Source organism: Eurosta solidaginis, chromosome 3 (assembly GCF_040869045.1).
Source record: "Eurosta solidaginis isolate ZX-2024a chromosome 3, ASM4086904v1, whole genome shotgun sequence".
NCBI lineage: Eukaryota > Metazoa > Arthropoda > Insecta > Diptera > Tephritidae > Eurosta > Eurosta solidaginis.
In genome coordinates, this window is record NC_090321.1 from 165,017,140 (window position 1) to 165,043,698 (window position 26,559).

The 26,559-nt window shown below is 38.5% G+C and overlaps 1 protein-coding gene across 1 annotated transcript in view; it reads right to left on the reverse strand.

Annotated features, from left to right (window-relative positions):
* Positions 1–3,048: 3,048 nt before the first annotated feature.
* Usp20-33 (Ubiquitin specific protease 20/33) overlaps positions 3,049–26,559 on the reverse strand; it is a 34,101-nt gene continuing 10,590 nt past the window's right edge. Inside the window, exons 4-6 of the mRNA XM_067773714.1 lie at positions 4,285–5,305; positions 3,603–3,939; positions 3,049–3,549 (exon numbers count right to left, since the gene is read on the reverse strand). Of these exons, the coding sequence (XP_067629815.1) occupies positions 3,218–3,549; positions 3,603–3,939; positions 4,285–5,305 (1,690 nt within the window). The 3' untranslated portion in view covers positions 3,049–3,217. The remainder of the gene's footprint in view (positions 3,550–3,602; positions 3,940–4,284; positions 5,306–26,559) is intronic.

Below are 26,559 nucleotides of genomic sequence, written 5' to 3' on the forward strand. Positions count from 1 at the left end.
ACGGTCAACCGTGGCACGTTACTGCAAGACCTGGAAGGGTCTACCCTTCCCCCATGTCTTAAAAGGTGGACCGCAAATTATCTGGGTGGTCGGCAGGCATCGGTGCAATTTAGAAACGAAACATCAAATCCAAGAAGAATTAAACAAGGGGTGCCCCAGGGTGGTGTCCTATCCCCGCTTTTGTTTAATTTCTACATGTCTAAGCTACCTTCACCACCAGAAGGAGTTACTATCATTTCATACGCCGATGACTGCACAATAATGGCCACAGGCCCAGGCCCACAGAACGATGAGCTCTGCAACAGAATAAACGGCTACCTCCCTGATCTCTCCAGTTTTTTCGCCTCGCGAAACCTGGCATTATTACCGACTAAATCTTCCGCGACCTTATTTACAACATGGACGTCCCAAATGTCGACCATTTCGAACATCCACGTCGATGGCACTACGCTACCGACTGTCCTACACCCCAAAATCTTGGGTGTGACGTTTGATTAAGATCTACATTTTGGTGAGCACGCAGCCTCAATTGTTCCGAAAATCCAAAGCCGTAATAAAATCCTCAAATCCCTTGCTGGCAGTACCTGGGGAAAAGATAAAGAAACGCTCAATACTACATACAAAGCAATTGGCCAGCCATTTACGTGCTACGCGTCACCCATATGGTCACCAAGCCTAAAAATTACCCACTGGAAGAAGCTACAGGCCTGCCAAAATACTGCTCTCAGAATCGCCACGGGCTGCCTTCTTATGTCCCCAGAACACCATCTACATAATGAGGCGAGAATACTCCCCATCAGGGAGAGAAATGAGATGCTAACCAAACAGTTCCTGTTGAATACCCAGAAACCTGGGAATCCAAACAGACATCTGATTGATGAGCCAACACCGCCTAGGGGCTTAAGGAGTCATCTCCGTAAGCATTTTGAGGAAATACGGCACCTGAGAACCCAGCCGTATGAAGCAAAAATCACAAGCAGGTCCTTGGTGAACTCCACAAACAGGCGTCGGACCTTTATGTCAGGAATTGCCCGGTGAATCCAGTACCCAAAGCAAGGTACCCAAAACTTGTGGAAGAGGAACGCATACTCCCCAGGGAAACGCGTGTCACTCTTGCTCAACTTCGTTCTGGATACTGTAACAGGTTAAACTCTTACCTATCCAGAATCAACCCCGACATACAAAATGTATGCCCCGCTTGCAATGTGTCCCAACATGACACCAACCATCTCTTTAATTGTAATGTGGGACCAACGCCTCTAACACCCCTTTCATTATGGTCCACCCCTGTTGAAACAGCAAGTTTCCTTGGACTTCCGTTAGAGGATATTGATGACAATTTGTGATCGGTCGCGGCTGTTAGGTGGGGCGAAGCACTGCTGAAACAACAACAACAACAACAATACCCAGAAACCTGGGCATCCCAACATACATCTGATTGATGAGGGAACACCGCCTAGGGACTTAAGGAGTCATCTCCGTAAGCATTTTGAGGAAATACGGCACCTCAGAACTCAGCCGTATGAAGCAGAAAAACACAAGCAGGTCCTTGGTGAACTCCACAAACAGGCGTCGGACCTTTATGCCGGGAATTGCCCGGTGAAACCAGTACTCAGGGAACAGTACCCAAAACTTGCGGAAGAGGAACGCATACTCCCCAGGGAAACGCGTGTCACTCTTGCTCAACTTCGTTCTGGATACTGTAACAGGTTAAATTCTTACCTATCCAGAATCAACCCCGACATACAAAATGTATGCCCCACTTGCAATGTGTCCCCACATAACACCAACCATCTCTTCAACTGTATTGTGGAACCAACGCCTGTAACACCCCTCTCATTGTGGTTAACCCCTGTTGAAACAGCCAGTTTCGTTGGACTCCCGTTAGAGGATTTTGATGACCATTTGGGAGTGGTCGCTCCCATTGAATGGGACGAAGCACTGTTAATACAACAACAATATGCCTGCACAATAATGGCCACAGGCCAATTTGTGATCGGTCGCAACTGTTAGGTGGGGCGAAACATTGCTACAACAACAACAACAGCAGCAGCGGGTACTTTTTGTGGCTTTGCGGAGCAGCGGGGTTGCTAGAGGGTAGTGGGGCGCTAAGGCGCAGCAAGGAGCCACAAAATATTTGTGAATGTTACGAGGACGTCGGGTTTTGGGGTCTAGAGCAGAATATCCCGTCCGGTACAACCATCCCTTATACGTAGCCCACTGACAAGAGTGTGACAGGAGCAGAATATGGCGCAGTCTGCTGGGAGGATGAAAATTTGTGGGAGGTACGCAACAAATTAAATGGGGTTACACTGAAATGACAGCCCTTGGTCGGGAAAAGTCTCGAGTTGCTCCGGTACATAGAACCGGCTGCCTTGGGAACGCGCCCGGTGAAGCCTGTTATCAATATACAATATCCTAGTCTTGCAGAAGAAGAAAGCACACCACCAAAGGAGACACGAGTCACCCTGGCCCAACTTCGTTCTGGACACTGTAACAGGTTAGATATTTACTTGTCCAGAATCAACCCCGACATACGTAATGTATGTCCTGCTTTCGATGTGTCCCCACATGACACCAACCATATTTTCAATTGTGATGTGGAACCTACGCCTCTAACACCAACCTCCCTATTGTCCGACTCTTTTGAAACTGCCAGTTTTCTTAGACTACTGTGAGAGAACTTCGATGACAATTTGTGGGTGGTCATGCCCATTGAATGGGACGAAGCACTGTTAACACCAACCATCTTTTCAATTGCAATGTGGAACCAACGCGTCACACACCAACCCCACCCCTGATCCATCACTGTTTAAAATGCAAGTATTCTTAGACTTCGGTTAGAGGATATTGATGGAAATTTGTGGGAGGTAGTACCTATTGGATGAGACGAAGCACTGCTACAGGAAGAACTAATCCATTACGGTTTTTACCACCTTTGAATATTTTACTCCTTTTTTTGATATTACACAGAGTACATCAACTATGAAAATTTAATCAATTTAAGATGTAGTTTATAAATATATTAAATCGCTGCATACAATAGCCTCTACCTAAACGACACATTCTTTATTGAAGTACATTTGTACATACATATATTGACAAATTTACATAAATATAAAACACTTATGGATATAAAAATACATACATATACTACATTTACCTCAACTCAGTAAACTTAACTAGAATAATAACAATGACTACACTGAATGCTGGATTAAATATCAGTCTCGGCTGACTCACTGGATTCTGGTAATTGAACAAATTTCTGAAGGGTGACTACATCCTTGCTTTTTGACTTGCCTTTTGTATGTGCGGCATGAACGGCAACAATTTCTTCAGATTGCGATCCTATGCTTTCAGCATAGTTGTGTTTCGAATTAGTTATTCTAGATTTTTTTTCTATTGGAAACGTTTGTTTTTTATTTACATTAAATGCACTCTTTTTTAAATCGGAATCAGCGTCAACTATGTTTATGGAATGTATGGGCATTTTTTCTTCTGGAACATTTTCGATACTATCAAAGTTTTTCCGAAAACTATAATTACCTATTAAAATTAAGTGAATTAGAAGATCTAAATTTAGAGAAAACAGAATTTACCTGTTGGGCCAAAAGCTGTTTTGATGGCATTTCGACCCCTCGAGGCTTTTTTGCGAAAACTATTTCGCAATAGAGTGGGGCGTATTCTTTTTCCATTGACACCGACATGTTTTATATGTCGTACATCTTTAAAATTTCCATACGGTACTCGTATTGTAGGCGAAAGCTTACTATCATCAGAGCTTTTATCATCTATAATTGAGTTTTCTTGCGCAGATTCGGATTTGCTTATGTTCGTTGGTATCGAATTTCCAATATTGCTTTCCGTATCCGAGTAATCTAGTTTGTCTACCAAATGGTTACTATTATACTGTTCATCCTGGTCAATAATTTCGATCTAGAGGAGGCAAAGGGAATTGTATTAAACAAAGATACAAACATCTTTTCAGAGAAAGTGAGAAGTGGACAAAAAGGTAGAGAAAAAGTGTAAGTGTCTGAGCAGAACTTCTTCTATCGGACCTATTAGTTATAATACAACAATAGACATGTTCCTTTTGACGCAACTAAGCATATAACTACAATTTGTTATGGACTATAAGTCCACAGTCCTACATGGACCTAACTCCCTATATAAAAATTAAATCACATATACATATATACATACTCGCGTCAAAATAAATCACGCTAATGAATATGTATGTTGGATATGTATAAAAATGATAAAAATCACTTCAAAACGAACCTCTTCTGTAACAGACCCACGCAGCATTATTTCCGGACCTCCTCCATAAATGCCATAGAAGAATCGCCATAAAAGAGCATTAACTTGAGCATAATCCGATCCTGGACGTACTTGACGTATCGGCGATGGTTGATTGGCATCTATTAGCGCAATATTTCCGTTAGAAATAGGGCCAGGCTCCTTGTGGGTAACACCCCGCGCGAATTGCTGCCATTTACGCAGCCAAGGCATCGATATAGCATATATTGCACCACAGTCAAGTTCTGTATCCATACCAGTGAATTTTGTGAATACGCAAAGTTCATAAAATTGACGTCTTTTTAAAGCTTCAGCGGCCCTCTGACAAATTTCGCATTCAAATAACATATTTATAGCAGGACCGCCACCAAATGTGCAATAAAGAAAGTCCCATAAAGGTTGCGATATTGGTACAGCAATCTGATCAAGCAAAGCCATTTTTGATTCTAAAAGTCCACCATGCGAACAGAGAATTGTCCAGTTGTTTATTGGACCAGGTTCGGCAAATGTGCTAAATCTTGATAGCCATTCACGTGCAACATAAAATCTTATTTCTGCAGTGTGTACTGGATTAAGAGCCGAAATTTCACTTGCTTTTGCGCGAATTAAATCCATTTGAGGATTATATTTTCCATAAAAGAGCACATATGCTTGACAATTTTGTACAGCGCTAGGTGGTACTTCTGTAACATGTTGATCATCATATTGATACCAGCGATCCGTAATGGGATTACGAGCAAAACAGGTATAGTGACCTCCACCGACTGTACCATGATGACAGATCACAGAAACTAAATTATAAATTGTTACTGTGGATTTGCAATCCTTATGTAAATATGGTCTCATGTCGAAGCTTTCAAGCGGAAAATTGACAGGCGAGGATATTTTTGAACTATACGACAGATCATGACGAAATCTCTTCAAATGTATGCATAGAACTTCTGGTAATTCTAAAATTTGTGAATACTTAATACCAGTTCTTAACTTATTGCACTTTTCACAACTGCAAGAAAAAAAGCATAAGTAAAGCTAGAATTAAAATTTATTTTTGCTGCTCTTGCTCTTCTCAAATTATGTTTAAAAGTGCCGACTAGCTTTTTTCATAAATGTATTGCGGATGTAACGCCCATTTGGGTCGAGGGCGTCTTCAGAAGGAAAATGTTTGTTGAATACAAAAAATGTATTAAGTTCAAATAACAAGAATTAATATAATACAAATTAGTTATAGACATATTACAACACAATTATTTAATTATTAAGATTTTAGGCAGAGTGTGCATCCAAATAATACAAAACAATGCATTTGTGTATTTAAGTACAAAGCATGGTACAAAACAAAATACTTTATATTAGTAGCTTTGATATGTCTCTATTAGGGCTGGGACTATCCGCATATTCGAATATCCATACGGATATCCGTTGACACGGATAAAATCCGGACGGCATGGATATCCGGTTAATATTCGTTTGTAAAACTATCCGGATATTAGGATTTATGAAGATCCGGTTAATAACCGTATTTTTGGATATCCAGTGAAAGCAAAAAATTGATGTACCATATATGTTTATTTAACATTAATAACAATAAATTCATGGGGCATTTAAATCAATTAACAGCGTTTTTTTCACAATATAAACAAATGGCACTGTGCTTATTTTCACTTGTTTGTAAAATTGTAGCTTTTTAATTTTTGACGTTAATTTAATAATCTACAAACATATTTTGTGAATAATTTTTCGATGTTTGCTTCGGTCAATTCTAATATGCAGATATTCAACTTTTATATTCCAGTATCCGGACATACGGATATCCGGATTTCCCATTTGTGAATCCGGATAGCCGGATTTTTTGCTTAGCTATCCGGTTATTCGAATATCCGGTATCCGGATAGTTAAAAAATCCGGATGCAGTTCACAGCCCTAGTCTCTATACTGCTAGTAATAAATACTGGACCCGTATTACGTTTCACAATCCGTGCTCAAATCTAATTTTTTAGATCACAATAGCTCTTCAGATTATTGATATATCTAAACTAGCTACAAATAGTACTCGCTGGATCTATAACTTAGTATAATTTTTAGAAATAGTTTTAAAGTTGCATAGTTATCGTTCGAGTGGAAATGGTTTTCTGGCACTGATCGTAAACGTAATACGGGCCCTGGCGGGAAAACAGCAGCAAGGCAAGCAGATGAAATCGATTTATACATGGAAGCAACAGAGAATATTGTAACGAATTTACTGCAATTCCCCTTATTTGCAATCTTCTGCTAACGTTCGAATCATTAAACTGTTGAATAAATAACTCCAATATTGAATAATGGAAAAATGGCCTTTATTAAAGTACTTCACAATAAATAACACTACTATTGCTCGCCAGATGGCGTCTTAATCAAAACTAACTCTCGTGCCTCTACCGTTGGTGCTTTTATACTCTGTGATTTCCTCGTTGCATCTTCTAGGCGCTTCCAGAATTTACTTAGTTACTGCCATATTATTATAACTACAGATGCACGTGTATAGCTTCTCATATGCGCGTGTTTGTGAGCGACAGTTCCACAATTACAATTGCATACTTTTGGGAGCATCTCAGATAAGATATCTGCATGTGTTTGTGCATATCTTCTCCGCTGCGTGTACGTACATATGTGTAGACATAATGATTTATTCGTTTATGTAGATACATGATTGATTTATGGATGTGCACACAGTCACTGCTTAGCATTGGCTTAGAGATGGCAGTACCCCTTAGTGTTGCTAATATTCGTAACACTGCCCTCCCCTCGTCCCGATCAGACAAGTCTCTCCATCTAAACGCCGCTAGCATCTCCAAATGTACCACTCTTCTACTTCGTGGTTTCCCAATGGTTTGTATGCGGAAGATGGTATCACTGATCTTCTTCACAACTTTGTACGGGCGTTCCCAACTGCACCGAAATTTGGATGGAACACCTTTCTGCCGGTGAGGGTTGTATAACAGTACCAAATCTCCCGCCAAGAAACCTTCCGAATTATTGTTCTCATCGTACCTGTGTTTCATCGTACTACTCATTATCCTGGTTCGTTCCTTCACACTCTGTTGTTTGGCCAATGAACTACTTCGTAGAGCTTGCGCTTGACGGATTTGCTTTGCATAATCAGTATCGTTCCGACGCTTCACAACAGTAGTGTGTCGTGGCTTGAAACCACCCTTGCATTCCTTCTGCGAAATTCTTTCCTTCGTTTTAGTGCGTCCGTTAAGGCTTTACAATGCCAGTGTTTCTCTCACAGGTAATTTCGGTTTTGATTTGTTTGGCCCATTTGTTCCATCAACCTTTGCTCGATCTACTTTACTTGACTTTCGTGGTCTCTGTCGAATCTCTTTTCCACCAGCACTCGCTTACTGCTGAACCCTTTTTCCAAACTGGAGTTAAGTGGCACATCCTGGTTCTCATAACGCATCACCCTTCTCTGCATATCGATCTTGATGTCATGGTCAACCAAGAAGTCCACTCCCAATATGACTTCATCAACAATCTCCGCAACAACGAATTTATGTAGAACCATGACCTCCCCAATTAAGACTTCACATACCACTTCTCCCTGGACTTGGTTATACTCGCCAGTAATCGTACGAAATCTTGCTCCAGGTAATGGCTTTACTTTCCTGTTGACCAAATCAGATCGGATCAAGGAATGAAATGCGCCCGTATCTACAGTCAGTACACGCTCCTTGCCATCCACATTCCCTTTGACGGCAAGACTGCTCGATTTTCTTCCAATTTGCGACACAGATATCACAGGACACTCAATAGCTGGGGCAAGTTTGCGTTCTTTACATCTGACACGCTCTTTCTCATCTTCTCCAGCATTGCGTTTACGGCCACCCACACTGTTGGAACTGTTAGGGTTGGTGTTGCAATAACGCGCAATACGCCCTGGCTTTCCACACTTAAAGCATTTGACTGCATCAATATTCTACTGCTGCGTACCCTTCAATGCTTCCAAAATTGTGTCTACCCACTCTGGTCTTTCTACTTCCACACGATGAGCCTTATATGCTGGTTTACTCAATAGGGAGGCAATTTCCGGAGTCAACGCATGTGATACCGTTTCAGCAAATGTCAGCTTTGGGTTTGCGTATGTAGCTCGATTTGTTTCCACGTCCCGTATGCCATTTACAAAACTCTGAATTTTTACCCTCTCGGTGTATTCCACGGGTGCGTCCGCATTTGCGAGATGAGCCAATCTTTCAACATCCGAGACAAACTCCTGCACAGTCTCATTCGCTCTTTGGTGACGGTTTTGCAACTCAATTTGGAATATCTGTTTTCTATGCTCGCTTCCATAACGTCTCTCCACAGCGGCCATCAATGCTTCATAGTTGTTCCGCTCTCCTTCGGGAATCGTCTGTAGGATTTCGGCTGCTGGCCATTTCAATGCCACGAACAGAGCTGCAACTTTATCTTCAGCATTCCAGTTGTTCGCTGCCGACGTCTTCTCAAATTGGTGCTTAAATACCTGGAAAGGAACAGAACCATCAAAAGTTGGGGATTTTACCTTCAGAGTAGACGTTGACGTTATTGAACGGGTCAATTGTAACTCCTGAATACGATCTTTTAAAGCATCTATCTCGGCCTCCATTTTATCTTGTCGACCACTGAACCCTTCCTGAAACTGCGTTAGTTTCTCTTCCATACGCGATTCTAGTTGTGCAGAGATCTGCGATGATACCTGTGCTGAAATTTGTGTCGACATTTCTGATATACGTGCCTCTTGTGCTTCAATTTTAGATCTTATTTCTGACGACATTTCTGAAATACGTGTCTCCTGTGATTCAATCTTCGCTGTTATACGGTCCTCCTGCGATTCTAGTTGTTTTTCCATCTTGGATGTTATGCGTGTTTCTTGCGATGCCAGTTGAGATGACATTTGTGACGACATTTCTGAAATGCGTGCCTCCTGTGCCTCCATCTTCGATGTTAAACGTGTCTCCTGCGATTCCAGCTGAGATGACACTGTCGATGTTTAAGCAGTTATTGCAGCCAATATCATGTTCAAGTCTGCGCTGGTAACTGTCTGCGATGTTTCGTTTTTCTCTTCAATTTTTGTTGTCTCCTCGCCATCAAGAGGAAAGACATACTCTTCCGCGTTAATTCCTTCTGCTTCCATTGCCTCTCGTAGTCGTGCCTGAAGTTCGAGTTTAATGCCGGTTGTATTCAATCCACGGCTCTCCAACTCCTTCTTCAGTTGCTGGATCTTCAATTCACTGAACTTTGCCACACCCTTGTTGTCCTCTGGAATTTATTCAACAATTCCTCTTCTGACACCAATTGTAACGAATTTACTACAATTCCCCTTATTTGCAATCTTCTGCTAACGTTCGAATCACTAAACTGTTGAATAAATAACTCCAATATTGAATAATGGAAAAATGGCCTTTATTAAATTACTTCACAATAAATAACACTACTATTGCTCGCCAGATGGCGTCTTAACCAAAACTAACTCTCGCGCCTCTACCGTTGGTACTTTTATACTCTGTGATTTCCTCGTTGCATCTTCTAGGCGCTTCCAGACTTTACTTAGTTACTGCCATATAATTATAACTACAGATGCACGTCTATAGCTTCACATATGCGCGTGTGTTTGTGAGCGACACTTCCACAATTACAATTGCATACTTTTGGGAGCATCTCACATAAGATATCTGCATGTGTTTGTGCATCTCTTCTCCGCTGCGTGTACGTACATATGTGTAGACATAATGATTGATTCGTTTATGTAGATACAAGTGACTGCTTGTTTTATTGTTGTTGTGGCTTCATTTACTTAGCATCAGACTCGTGATGTGAGTATCACTTAGTGTCACTAATATTCGTCACAATATTTATAAAACAACATTCTAGAAGAATATCTTTTAGATTTAAAAACCTGACACGAGAAGTAAGTAGTACAACAACAAAATCGCTTTTATTCTTAGAAAATATTTTACCAGACGACGTAATAAATACAAAATATGTCTTTACGATTCCGTCGTAATGCAGAATACCAAACTTCGATTAGAGCGGAGCGTAGAACGGGAACGTAATCGAAATGCAGAATAGGGGTGATTATGTATCTACATAAACGAAACAATAATTGCGTCTAAACATATGTACCATGTACGTATACGACCAGCGGAGAGTCAATGCACAAACACATACATATATCTGAGATACTCCTATAAGTATGCAATGAGAAAAACTATAAAATTGTGCAATTGTAGTTACAGCTGAGAAGTTTGAGAGCTGCTGGACTAGTAGATTCTGGAAGCGCCTAGAAGATGCGAAGGTTGAAATCAAAGAGTATAAAAGGCGGCAATTGTAGAGGCGCCAAAATTCAGTTTGATTTGAGTTGTCAAGCAGTTTCGACTAAGACGCTATCTAGCGAGCAAGAGCAGTATTATTTTGAATAGTAGACTTTCATTTGAGCTATCAATCAGTTTGGTTATTAAGCAAGCTATTCGTTGCACAGTTTGAGTGTTATGGTGAAGTACTTTAATAAAGGCCATTTTGCATTATTAGATATTGGAGTTATTTATTCAACAGTTTAGTGATTCGAACTTAGCAGAGGATTGCAAATAAGAGGATTTGCAAGTAAATTCGTTACAATATATATTAACTTTGCGCAACATTAAAAATATTCCTCTGATAAGAACTGGTAGAAAAACTGCTTTTCTTTGCGTAATGATTTACAAAATATGTTGGAGTTATATACGAAACTTAAGACGTTCGGCCAATTCTATTTGTTGACGTATAAACTCTCTCAGGATTTTCACGAGACATTTTTTGGCTCCATTCGTGGAAGAGGTGGTTTTAATAATAACCCGGATTCCAAGCAATTCAATAGTGCCTATAAACGTCTTTTAGTTCGAGATGAGTTAAAGGAATTTCAAAACGGAAACTGCAGTTTTCATAATTTAAAATTTTTAAGTGTTTCTTCTGGCGTAAGCGAAAAATCTAAATTACAATTTGACACGACGGGTGAATTTGACTATGCATATGTTGACACCTTGTGGCAACTTTCTCCTTTTGTCGACGAGGACGTACGTTATATAGCCGGTTTTGTATCCTGGAAGTTATACCACAAATTAAAATGCTTAACTTTCAGAGAACAACTTTTTTGGGACTGAAATGCCTAGGTTATCGGCTTTAAAAAATCAGGGCCCATATATTCCGCCTTCGAGCGATGTTATAAGTTATGTTTACAAAGCGAAAAAGCTATAAGACAAAACGTACAAAAGCTTGATAAAACCAATATTAAATTGTATTTAATGATTCAAGTAGCATTGGGGAGGTATTTGTGAACAATTTTGTGGAATATCACGTTAAAGTTGAAACCTTTGACTTAAACCAATGACTTATTAAATGATCACCGATGACAACTTTGCAAGTACGTTATAAATATGTATAGGGGCACACGCCTTTTTTACGAAAGTACAAAGTAAACCGAAGATAAAGCATATGTATGAAAAAATTGACAAAATTAATTTTATTTGCACACCAATAATGTTATACATTTCCGTATATATGTAAATAATATGCCTTATTATTAATAAAATTGTTATCAAATATAACTAAATAACTTCATTTAAATGAGATCTTTTCATAGGTAAAAAACCATCTGTATATGATTAAATTTTTTGTTTTTTAGGAATTGAATCTTTCAATTCCAAAAGATGGCAAGAGGACCCTTAATTTGCCTCTTAAATCGCCAGGTTAACAAACGTATAAAGGTAATATACTTGCAACATTTAGACGTGCCTAAGCAACTGCCACATGTCACAAAGTAAAAACCCGTAGCACAAAGATATTCTCTTGTAAATGTTAAGTTTTAATATATGGCTTGTTGCCATGTGCTTTTTCAGGATTTGTAATTCCTCGTGAATTATATTCCTGTGTCAGTATTACTGTGTTTGCTCTGTTCATGAATTTTTATATACATTTATATAGTAGCTTTAAGTTACAGCTTACTTTTTTCTCTCCCGTACAGCTATTACAATATGTAGTGATTTTTTTTTGTATATTACCCCAACATGCCCAAGCCATTAGCAGTAGACATCCTCCAATTGTTATAGAAATATTAATGTGACAAATTGTTGTGCTAAATCATCCAGCTAGTGCAATTTGTGGTACCATGTTTATTTATGTAGATTTTTAATAATTGAAGCCTTAAAGTCCTCCCGATATTGCCATGTGGTATCTTATTTTCCCATTTCATATATTTAATATATTTTTCCATGTGTGTATCTATTCCAATTTCAATTATCCGTGCTTTGTAAAATGGTATTTAAAATGTCCCACGCCAGGTTATTTTCAATTTGGTTTGGTTTTTTCATGTCACCACGCCAGGTTATATTCAATTTGTCTTTAGTTGTTAATTATCCATTAAATTATGGTAATTATTTTTCAATTTTATTATTTTTGTAAAAGGATTTCCTTCGTATTTAATATTAAATTTTATAGAAATTATATTCACTTTAGTCATGTGTACATGACTGTACATTAAAATATGAGGATATTTTCTATCCCGTTATTTGTCCTCGGTGCAGTTATATGTATTGTAACGAATCTGCCGCAAATCCTCTTATTTGCAATCCTCTGCTAAGTTCGAATCACTAAACTGTTGAATAAATAACTCCAATATTGAATGATGGAAAAATGGCCTTTATTAAATACTTCACAATAACACTTATACTTTGCTACTCGCTGGCTTAATAACCAAACTGATTGATAACTCAAATGAAACTCTACTATTCGCCGCCAGATCGCGTGCTTAATCAAACTGATTGATAGCTCAACTCAAACTGAATTACTTCTTACTCGCCTGCCCCGCTTTTATAGTTTACGCTGCATACTTCTAGGCTCTTCCATATCCAGAACTTGCCAACTATATTCGTGTGTGTATAGTTCTCATATAGTTTCTACTTGTTTACAATTGTCTACTTTTTAGCGCTTCTCAGATGTACATATGTGAGTTTGTAGTTTACAGTCTCCCTCACACACATAAGCGTATAAGTAAATTCATCTGTGTGTGACATCTCATCTCTCGCTGCCTTGTATGTAAATGTTGCTCGTCGGAATGTATACATATGTGTAGACGCAATCATGGCGCAACGATACAAGGTGGCAGCATGGAACAGCTGATTATAAACTTTTTTTATTTGATTTGATACATCAACTTCCGGTGCAGTACGATTTTGACATTTGTCCATCGAATTTACAAAAACAAAGTACATGGAATTTTTATTTATGTTTGTAGGTATGTCACCATGCTGCCACCTTGTATCATTCCGCTATGGACGCAATTATTGATTCGTTTATGTAGATACATAATGATTGAATTATTGATGTGAATTCACGTCACTGCTTAGCATCGGCCTGGAGATGGCAGCCTCCTTAGTTTTGCTAATATTCGTAACACTGCCCTCCACCTAAGTCTGATCGTCCCGATCAGACAAATCTCCCAATTTAAACGCCGCTAGCATCTCCAAATGTACCACCCTTCTAATCCGTGGTTTCCCAGTGGTTTGTATGCGGTAGATGGTATCACTGATCTTCTTCACAACTTTGTACGGGCCTTCCCAACTGCACCGAAATTGGGCTGGAACACCTTTCCGCCGGTGAGGGTTGTTTAACAGTACCAAATCTCCATTCCGGAAACTTTCCGAATTATTTTCCCTGTCGTACCTGTGTTCCATCTTACTACTCATTATTCTGGATCGTTCTCTCGGACTCTGTTGCTTGGCCAATGAAGAACTACTTTGTAGAGCTTGTTCTTGACGGATTGGCTTCACATACTCAGTATCATTCCGACGTTTCCCAACAAAAGTGCGCGCTGGCTTGAAACCATCCTTGCATTCTTTCTGAAAAATTCTTTCAGTCATTTAGTGCGTCCATTAGGGTTTGTTGATGCCGGTCTTTTCCTCGCAGGTACTTTTAATTTCGCTTTATTTGGCACATTCGATCCATCAACCTTTGCTCGATCTACTTTCCTTGACTTTCGTGGTCTCTGTCGAATCTCCTTCACCAGCACTCGCTTACTGCTGAACCCTTTTTCCAAACTGAAGTTAAGTGGCACATCTTGGTTCTCATAATGCATCACCCTTCTCTGCATATCGATCTTGATGTCATGGTCAACCAAGAAATCCACTCCCAATATAACTTCATCAACAATCTCCGCCACAACAAATTTGTGTAGAACCATGACCTTCCCAATCAATACTTCACATATCACTTCTCCCTGAACTTGGTTATACTCGCCAGTGACCGCACGCAACTTTGCTCCAGGTAACGGTTTTACTCTCCTGTTGACCAAGTCAGATCGGATCAAGGAATGAGATGCGCCCGTATCTACAGTCAGTATTCGTTCGTTGCCATCCACATTCCCTCTGACGGTAAGACTGCTCGATTTTCTACCAATTTGCGACACAGATATCACAGGGCATTCAATAGCCGGATCTAGCTCTCTACCTCTTACTCGCTCTTGCTCATCTCCTCCAGCTTTGCGTTTACGCCCACCCACATTGTTGGAACTATTAAGGCCAAGATCGCAATGACGTGCAATGTGACCGGACTTCCCGCATTTGAAGCATTTGATAAATTTTTCACTCCGCTTTTGCGATCCTTTCAGCGCCTCCAATATTGCGGCCTTTCTACTTCCACACGGCGTGCTTTGAAAACTGGCTTACACAGAAGCGACGCTGTTTCTTGAATCAGGGCTTGTGACACCGTTTCTGCGAATGTTGGCTTTGGGTTTGCGTATGTAGCCCGCTTCGTTTCCACATCTCGTATGCCATTTATGAAGCTCTGGATTTTTACCCTTTCAGTGTATTCCACGGGTGCGTCTGCATTCGCTAAATGTGCTAGCCTTTCAATATCCGACGCAAACTCTTGCAATGTTTCACCAGGCCTCTGGAAGCGGTTCAGCAACTCCATTTGGTATATCTGTCTCCTATGTTCAGTTCCGTATCGCCTCTCTAGAGCGCCCATCAATGCTTCATAATAGTTCCGTTCACTCTGGAATGGTTTGTAAAATCTCAGCTGCAGGCCCTTTCAACGCCATGAACAGCGCAGCAACTTTATCTACCACATTCCAGTTGTTCACTGCTGCGGTCTTCTCAAACTGTAGCTTAAAGACCTGGAAAGGAACAGAACCGTCAAAGGATGGTGTTTTTACCTTTGAATTACTAGTTGAAACTGCTGGGCGATTTAGTTGCAACTGCTCGATACGTCCTCTCAAAGCATCCACCTCGGCCTCGATTTTTTCTTCAAACTGTAAAATTTTTGTATCTTGCGCCTCTAACTTCGAGGAAATACGTCCTTCTTGCTCTTCCAGTTGAGCAGAGATCTGCGATGATATCTGTGCTGAAATTTGAGCCGACATTTCGGATATCCGTGCCTCTTGTGCTTCAATCTTCGCTGTTATACGGTTCTCCTGCGATTCCAGCTGAGATGACATTTGCGACGACATTTCGGATATACGCGTTTCTTGTGCTTCCATCTTCGATGTAATCTGTGTCGACATTTCTGACATACGCGTTTCTTGTGCTTCCATCTTCGATGTAATCTGTGTCGACATTTCTGACATACGCGTTTCTTGTGATTCCATCTTCCATGTAATCTGTGTCGACATTTCTGACATACGCGTTTCTTGTGCTTCAATCTTTGATGTTATACGTGTCTCTTGAGATTCCATCTGTGATGACATTGTCGATGTTTGAGCAGATATTGCAGCCAATATCATGTTCAGGTCTGTGTTCGCCATTGTCTGCGGTGTTTCTTCCATTTTTGTTATTTCCTCGACATCAAGATGAAAGTCATAATCTTCCACATCAATTCCTTCTGCTTCCATTGCCTCTCGTAGCCGTGCCTGAAGTTCAAGTTTAACGCCGCTTGTATTCAATCCACGGCTCTCCAACTCCTTCTTTAGTTGCTGGATCTTCAATTCACTGAACTTTGCCATGTCCTTGTTGTCCTCTGGAATTTATTCAACAATTCCTCTTCTGACACCAATTGTAACTAATCTGCCGCAAATCCTCTTATTTGCAATCCTCTGCTAAGTTCGAATCACTAAACTGTTGAATAAATAACTCCAATATTGAATGATGGAAAAATGGCCTTTATTAAATACTTCACAATAACACTTATACTTTGCTACTCGCTGGCTTAATAACCAAACTGATTGATAACTCAAATGAAGCTCTACTATTCGCCGCCAGATCGCGTGCTTAATCAAACTGATTGATAGCTCAACTCAAACTGAATTACTTCTTACTCGCCTGCCCCGCTTTTATAGTTTACGCTGCATACTTCTAGGCTCTTCCATATCCAGAACTTACCAACTATATTCGTGTGTGTATAGTTCTCATATAGTTTCTACTTGTTTACAATTGTCTACTTTTTAGCGCTTCTCAGATGTACATATGTGAGTTTGTAGTTTACAGTCTCCCGCACACACATAAGCGTATAAGTAAATTCATCTGTGTGTGACATCTCATCTCTCGCTGCCTTGTATGTAAATGTTGCTCGTCGGAATGTGTACATATGTGTAGACGCAATTATTGATTCGTTTATGTAGATACATAATGATTGAATTATTGATGTGAATTCACGTCACTGCTTAGCATCGGCCTGGAGATGGCAGCCTCCTTAGTTTTGCTAATATTCGTAACAGTATTTTTGTAATTTTTATATACGGTATTCTCTATCCCGTTACATGTTCCGTCTATTGCACTTTGATGATGGTATCATAAAAGTTATATATATATGTGTAAAACGAAAGTTTTACTTATATGCTTTTATTTCTTTTAAATTTGTTTATATGTTGCATGAATTTATTAACATATTAATGTTAAATTTGATTATGCCCGATAGCAATTATATGTATATTTTTGCACAAAGTGCATATTTTTATTTTAATGTTTTTTAGGATTTTTGCCCGATAGCAAATGAATCTTTCTTTGCACAATTTGCATATTTTTACGATGAACTGATAACGCGCACAATTCGTAAGTATTTTTAATTAATTTTTTGTCGTTTCGACTCCCGCACTATCCGCCATTTTATTCTCAAACCGCGTGAGTAGAGTCCCTTAATAACACACGGTTGAGTTGTGGAGAAAACCGAACTTGACGCGACGACGTCACAAAACGAAGTGTATATGATTTTAGTACTGTTTTGCAACTGCAATAATCTGTTCCATAATAGTAAAAACTGATTTTAAAGGTTTTCTCTTAAAATCTGAAGTATAAGACAAAATTTCAGCTACAAGACCAGCCCTATCCCAGCCAGCATTTTTTGAAATTTTTGATCATAAAATATTCAAATATCATACACCAAGATGATTAAAAACCATTGTGAATACATAAAGTGAAAGATCTTTCTATTCCTCCATTGCCATACATACCTGTCAAATAATGCTGACAGGGAGAACGCCTGTAGCGAATGGCCAGAGAATGGAAGAAAGGTTTATTTTTTGCTCGCGATTATTAAATTGAAGTGCAATGAATTGCTCATTTGTGTTTCAAGTCAGATTTTCTTTTAAATGTGTATAGAGAAAATCAGACTACATATTAATATTAATTTCTAAAATCTAGTTAATAGATTAAATGTGAGCAGCCAGTTAAGCAAACATGTTAAAATATGTAAATAATGCAAAATGCCAGTCGTCTACAAAAATGGTTGAAAACCCCTATTGGCAAATGATTTAAGTAATCGAACAGTGATTGAACAGGTGATCGAAGCTGTTTACTATTGTGAACGTTTTTGTCAAACATTTGCCACTTAATGTTAAAAACGTTCAAATTTAAAAATATTTTCTATTCGAAAATTAATGTATCGTCGGGAGAAAAATGTACAATAAATGTGATTATTTTTGAATAATCATTTTTGATTCATGTTTCGAAACGCGTTTTATTCATATTTGATATCACTGTAAAATTTAGCTTTAATTGTTTTAGAGTAATATTTGACTGCTTTTCTCAGACATTTTGTGATCATATTCGTGAACATATTTCAATCGTTTTGGTTGAGATTTTTGAATAATTTTTGAATGTGATTATGATGCATTTATTCTTCATATATCATTCAAAATAAGATACTACATAGTAATCTTATTTCATCAGGGGAAGAAAGCATGCGGAAGTGAGCTATTTGAACCACAGGTCACTCGCAAACAAACTTGACCGATATACACCTGCGACTACAACATCCAACATCAGCTATGATCGACAATATCTTAAAATACGATACGGTACGGGATATTGAAGACATATCCAGGTACATATGTCAAGAGAGTTTCACTTACCTGGGGTTCAAATAGCTCACAACCTTTGTATTGCCCAAATATTATGTATTTTCTGGGAAGCCGAAAGTGGAGAAATGGTTGGGGAAATCTTCGTTCGAGCAGCATTTGCATTATATTTGCTTGAAGAATATCTTAATAATAAAATTTTGATATACATATGTACATATTTCTTCTGAACTTCATGATTGAAAAAATGTGTGCACGTTAAAAAATAAGATTTTCAATGAAAAGTAAAATTTTAACAAGTATAAAATTTATTGCTCAGTCAACAAAGATAGTCGGAAAAGATTCAGAAAGCCGATTGAAAAATTATTGAAAATTCTTGATCACCTAAAGTAAACACATTTGATTTAAATATGATTCCGAAATGTGATTGAAAAACACTCAAAAGTCATCAAAAGTATTCATATTCGATTATTCTTTTTGTTTATTTTTATGAAATATTAAAATCTAATCATCAAAGGACTTCAAAAATGATTCCAAAAAGTGATCGAAAAATGATTTTCAGTTTTTGATCATCAAAAGTATTCATATTTGATTATTTCTTTTGTTCACTTGTATGATAACTGATTATTTAGTCAGAAAGAGTAATCAAATTGTACTGACATTTAGGGAAATTCAAAATTGAATCACCTAAATGCTGAGTGGAATGTGCTTGAACTGCTCCTGTAATGTTGTAACTTTCCTGTCTGTTTAATACTTCAAAAATATTCATTTATATACTACAGGCTCAAAAATTTGTATAGGCTATCTCGCTTTGATTTCGAATTCAAAAGGCATTGCGAGCATATTCTATTAGCAATATAGGAGTATTACATATATGAAGGCAGCACTATCTTCTTCTTCTTCTATATATATAAAAAGAAGTGTACATTTTGATTGTCACTCCATAACTCGAGAACGGCTCGACAGATTGCCATGAAATTTTTAGGAAAGATGATGGTTAGTTGTTTTTGAAATCCCGAATCGGTTTAGTCATATATATAAAAATCAAATTCTGTATGTGTGTGTATTCGCTATGGAAACGTATTTCCCACACATCAATCATCACCAAATTTTGGTTATGGGTTCCTTCGATCAACGGGAAGGTTTTAGGCTAAAAATAATTCCGATATATAAAAGGGGCGTGGCACCTCCCATACAAATGGAATCTTTGGCACTGCATACCTTTGAAGGTGTATATGCCAGAACATTGAAATTCAATGAGGAGCTATATGAGTTCAATCCCTAACACCACCAAGAAAATGCGGAATTTTGAGAAAGAGGGCGTGGCACCTCCCATACAAATGGAATCTTTAGTAATGCATAACTTTGAAGGTATACATGCCAGAACATTGAAATTCAGTAAGGAGTTATATGAGGTCAATCCCTAACACCACCAAGAAAAAGCGGAATTGGGAAAAAGGGGGCGTGGAACCTCCCATTCAAATGAAATCTTTGGTACTGCATAACTTTGAAGGTATATATGCCAGAACATTGAAATTCAGTAAGGAGTTATATGAGGTCAATCCCTAACACCACCAAGAAAATGCGGAATTGGGAAAAGGGGACGTGGAACCTCCCATTCAAATGGAATCTTTGGTACTGCATAACTTTGAAGGTATACATGCCAGAACGTTGAAATTCAGTAAGGAGTTATTTGTGGTCAATCCTTAACACCACCAAGAAAATATGGAATTGGGAAAAAGGGGAGTGACACCTCCCATACAAATGGAATATATTATACTGCATATATCTGGATGTCGTAATGGTAGGATAATTAAAATTGGTAAGGAGCTATGTGACGTTAAGTCCTAAAACCTCCAGTAAAATGTGGAATGGGGAAAAACTATGGCTGCCGTACAAACTTAAGTTATTTTAACACCTAAAGTTTGACTGCATTGTTGAGTTTAGCTGTTATGCCTTTTGGACGTTTAGTAATCTATCTACATCTTCTATAAAAATCAAATTCTGTGTGTGTGTTCCCTATGAAAACGTGTTTGCTATACTTCGATCATCACCAAATTTTGGCTCGAGGTTCCTTCGATCAAGACGAAAGTTTTTCATATTTCAGAATTAAGAATTTTAAAATTAAATGTTTTTGTTTTTTGGCTATGCGAAAGAACTATCTTAGCTCCCAAAAATGATCATGTTAACAAAATCAATGATCGCTTTCAAAATCAATTTCCTGGTGAAGTGACGAAATATAAATCGATCGACACAGTTACAGATGAAGATAAAATTGTGAATTATCCAAATGAATTTCTATACTCCTTAGAACCAAAAGGAATGCCTGCGCATATATCAACTTTGAAAATTGGCTCACCAGTCATGCTTCTTCGGAATGTAATCAAAGCAACAATCATCAGAGGTAAAAGCAATACAATAATATAAAATAAGATACAATAAGATACAAGAATAAACAGACAAATTCTAAATATTCTCGCGGAAAAATTCCTCCAATTCTTTTCTCCTAGGGAGAAGAAAAATTGGGGAATAGGAATTTCGAATTTTTGAAGTCAGCTGTTTTGTCAATTGAAATTTCGTTGCGTATTTCTTATTTTGTTTAAAAAATTGAAAAATTTAATTATTGTTGCGATTTTGTTTGAAATTAAGAAATGAGGTATAAACAATGCACATTATTGCATTTCATGTGGTATACACTGAAATGAGTAATGAATTGCTGCCACAGCAACATCAACAGAGGAGCACAAGCAGACGGCGGGTTAACACAAATCCGCCGGAGTTACATGCTTTCATTCTGCAAAGCAATTTTCTGGCGGCCACGTCGAGTTGAGTTCGCCTTTCGCTATATGCCAAAATCTAATTAAGCCTTCTTAAAAAATCCTTGCGCAATTTCTGGATGGCTGCATCAAATATACAAAGAGCTCTTCCGTTGCTTATGATATACTTTTCGACTTAAAATAAAGAATATTGTGATTGCTGTTGTTGTTGTATTAACAGTGAGAATATTGTGGTAGAATGTAAATACATATTTTAGCGCAAATTTGTACAAATAAGTGTTCTTTCTTAAAAGAACCAATTTCCTTTAACTATTTTGATGCATTCCCTTTAATTTAACTAGTGAAAAAACTCCTATAAAATGGCAAAGAAATCTCCCTCTCCCTCACATTCATAATACCCACTTTTCTCCCATAACCGGTTTCCTCTTTTTCGAACATTGTTCAGAATAGGAGGAAAGGGAGAAGTGAAAAAAATCTCAAGGAATTTTTATTTAGAATACGAGGAATTCAAATTCAAATTTCTCAATATAGTTTAATGATAATGAAAGTGTAAAGCAATCTAAATTTAGTACACCACCCCCAAATATGAAATAATGCACTTTTATGCATATTCCACTAATAATTTAGATCATCTTAGTTTCCCCCCTGTGGGTTAGGGGCTTAGAATATATCTGCGGCAGGTATGCTTGTTGTTGTTGTTGTAGCAGTGCTTCGCCCCACCTAACAGCCGCGACCGATCACAAATTGTCATCAATATCCTTTAACGGGAGTCCAAGGAAACTTGCTGTTTCAACAGGGGTGGACCATAATGAAAGGGGTGTTAGAGGCGTTGGTTCCACATTACAATTAAAGAGATAGTTGGTGTCATGTGGGGACACATTGCAAGCGGGGCATACATTTTGTATGTCGAGGTTGATTCTGGATAGGTAAGAGTTTAACCTGTTACAGTATCCAGAACGAAGTTGAGCAAGAGTGGCACGCGTTTCCCTGGGGAGTATGCGTTCCTCTTCCACAAGTTTTGGGTACTTTTCTTTGAGTACTGGATTCACCGGGCAATTCCTGACATAAAGGTCCGACGCCTGTTTGTGGAGTTCACCAAGGACCTGTGTTGAAGACATGAGCGATAACCTTATAGAGTTTGAGGATTATACCTTTATTCTATACTCACCCTTTTTGGAATACCATGTATATTTACCTGTTTGAAGAACCCTGTAAATAAGAAACATAATTACTGTTTAGCGTACACATATCTATGTATACCCACATACATATGTATGCTCTCAGTAAAAGGAAGTAAACGGTCCAGTGGAATGTGCTGGGCCGTTGTAAAATTAGTTATTCGCCATCACCCTAACTATAATCGTCGCAAATATAAATATTCAAAATAAACAAAAGTGATAAATTCGAAATTATTAAATAGTTAATCCTAATAAATAAAGTTTATATTTGAAATCGAAAGTTATCGTCTTTTATTTTATTTAGTAAAGTGAAGTGCTACCCCCCCCCCCCCCCCCCCCTTAATACCTCAGTGCGTCTAGCCGCATTAGTGCATTTTATACATGGTCCTTTGGTACCATCAAGTGACAGTGAACGAGCGACCTAGAAAAGAAAATAGTTCAAATAATAATTAAATACGATTACATTAAAAACAATACACAAAAGCCGGTAGACGCGACGCGCTAATATAATTATCTAAAGTAAAAGTGCTGAAAACATAAAAAGACAAACAAAAGTTTCAAGATATAAAAAATACATTATATTAAAAAGTATTAAACATAAAATAAAAGTGCAAATTAAGTGTGAAATATTAAAAAATATATACATACAAATACAAATATACAAGTACAGAAAGAATAAAAGCAACAAAAGTATATACCAAATTTACTGAAAAAGTGAGTGGGGCGAAGTTACAGTGGCTAAGTGCTGGAAAAAAAACGGAAAAAGTTGTCGGAAAACAGGAAGAAAAACAAAAGTTTTAAAATATTAAAAAAGAGAAGAAAGTAGAGAAATAAAAGAATTTCTATATATCAAAAAACAAAAAAAAAAAAAAAAACGATTTATATTAAAGAAAAAAATATATAAAAAAAAGAAAAGAAGAAAGTGTAGCTCTTGTTGGGAAAAATTAAGGAAACCAAACTAGACATAAATAACAAAAATAAACCCCATTATCAAAGTGGTTTGAAAGCGCATCCACAAAGTACATTAATTTTTTAAACCACGAGCAGTAGACCTACAAAAGTGGCAGCAAAACCATCACAACAACAGCAAAGCAATACTGCCGTCAGCGCAACAGCATCAGCGACACCGACCGACAACAACAACAACAATCCCGCAACAGAAAAATCAGGTGGTAAAAAACAAAATATGCCAAAGTGAGTACACCTTGCCCAAAACATATGCATATATAAGTGCAGCGGAATTCCCCTAAGCAAATACATAATCGCACTCATCTACGGTAAAGTTGACAAGATCTTGGAAAGAATCCGTACAAAACACCGTTTTGCGCAAATCTCTCTCATTTAATAAAATTCCGCTAAGCTCTTCTTATATATACATAGGTATATTGGTAATACGCTCAAATTTGTGATTCTTACATATATCCATATATACACATGCCCATATCACATATTTACTTATATACCAACCCGTTGTAAGATTTGTCGGGTCTTCCACTAGACTTTCCCCTTAAAATTTTACCGTATACCGTTTCTCACAGCCACCACAAGAAATTTGCTCTCCTAGAATAAATTACTTTAGATATTGGTTGCGACTTACAAAAGTACAAACGTTACATATATACACATATGTATTCGTCCCAAATCAAAAGGCAAACTCCGCCTTAAAACTGCAAAATATTTAACGTTGTTTCGGTCCCTGAAACATTCAAAGTTAATCAGCGCATTATTGACTCTCTCAATTCCTTTTAGGTGTACTTATTATAACACCATTTAATTTAGGTAATTTGCAAATTAACTCCGCCGACCACTATTTATTTCTGTTCGCTGAATATATATATTTGTATGCACATAAACATACTTAGATGCGCTAAGACAAGTATTTCCCACCCTCACTTGTTTATGCAAAACCCGCTAGTCAAAAGTACAGTGGCCCTCAACTTATAAAAAACAACTCAAAATACAGTGGGTAAAAAGAAGTCAAATCACCCTGAAACTTTTGATACAATTTTAGAACCCCTAAATCAATTTTTTATTGAATTAAATTCACAATGGGCGGCACAGGTGAAGAAAAACCACAATCCCTCCTACCCCAAGCACCAAAGAAAACAAGAGCGAAATCTCAGAGTGACGAAGAGGAAGCAGCAATCTTTAATAAAAAATTCATGTTTGAAGCCACAAGATTAGAGAACTTTTGCGACAAGTGGTGGAACATCGCGGAAACTGACCACTCGGAAGCTGGTCTCAAGACCTATCTAGAGCAACTAAACAAACACATGGCTTTGGTGGACATGGCGAATGAAAACCTTCAGATGAGCAACATTGAAGAGACAATAAGGAAATCGAGCGAGGAAAGATACGACCAAATCAACGATTCAGGATTAAATACGAGACTACGGATAAATGAGATCCTCAGTAGTATTAGGCCAGCCCCAGAAGAAGCTAGTAGAACCGATCCGACTCCGCTGGCAACGCTCCCCCCTTCTAATCAACCCAATTATTTAAAGGTACCTGCATGTGACACAGAGGTCTTCTACGGAGGATATGAAGACTGGCCATCCTTTAGGGACATGTTCACTGCAGTGTACATTAGTCACCCCAAACTCTCTCCTGCCCAAAAACTTTACCATTTGAGGCAAAAAACCCGAGGTAAAGCAGCCCTCCTTATTAAAAATTACCCGCTTAATGACCAAAGTTTTGAGCTTGCGTGGAATGCATTAAAGCATCGATATGAAAACCGCAGAATTCTCGTCGACAACCAGCTCAAAACCCAATTTAATATCCAACCCGTAACCAGCGAAAATGGTGAACGCATACAATATGTGCGAACCACAATCAATAATTGCCTCTCAACCCTTAAGGCAAACGGAGTATCCACAGCTAATTGGGACCCGATGCTAGTATATCTATACTCCTCTAAATTGCCAGACGAAACCCTAGCTTTATGGGAGCAATCCCTCAACTCTCGTAAGGAGTTACCTCTTTGGTCCGAATTGGACCAGTTTCTGACTACTCGGTATGAGGTAGTTGAACGCCTAACCACATATAGGCCTAACAAACCAAAGCCTAATCAATCGAATTTCACCCCGCGGTCTTTTACTCCTACTAATAACTCGTTCCACTCAAGGAACAAGACACACTCATTGCACACTGACCCAAAAAGGCAGGCTTCGTGCAATTTGTGCAACAGCAATCACTCGCTGATGAATTGTGTCAAATTTAAAGAGCTCTCAGTTCAAGATAGAAACAAATTCGTAAGGGAAAACAGGTATTGCCAGAACTGTTTGGCTTACTCCCACTCAGAAAGACAATGCGGAAGCAGTTTCACTTGCGTTTACTGCCAAAAGCGACACCACTCCCTCCTACACTACTCAGCTAACAACCAAACGCAAAACAGCTCAAAACCGAAGAAAAATCTCGTCACATCTCACGTGACCATCGATGAAGAAAAGCCTTGTACCTCTCAACAAGCGGTATCGATGAACTCTGAGCTAGCTCCTCAAAACAGCACGGAGAACGTACTCTCACACTTCTCTAGTAGTAGAGAGCGAACCTTGCTCCCTACAGCAAACATTCCCGTGTTACACAAAGGAGAAACCTTTAATATTCGTGCTCTTCTAGACCAAGGATCCCAAAAAACTTTTGTAACCTCTAGAATACAAAAGCTACTTGGTCTACCCGTTCAAAAGACCAATTACGAAATATTGGGAATGGGCGGACGAACAGTCCAGAAAGCAGATAAGGTGTGCTCAATCACCATATGTTCTCCAGATCTCAATATTAAAATCGCAACTAATGCGATCATACTCCCTCAACTGACGCAATTCTTGCCAACGTTTAAAGTCTCTTATATAGACCTCAAAGATTACTCAACACTCCCTCTAGCAGACCCCAACTGTTTCGCGCCTGCCAAGATAGGTATGGTACTAGGTAGCGACATACTCCCTCAAATACTGATTCCGGGCCTCAAAACCAATGTAGCTGGAAGTTTAATAGCCCAGAACACAATCTTCGGGTGGATATTAAGCGGGTC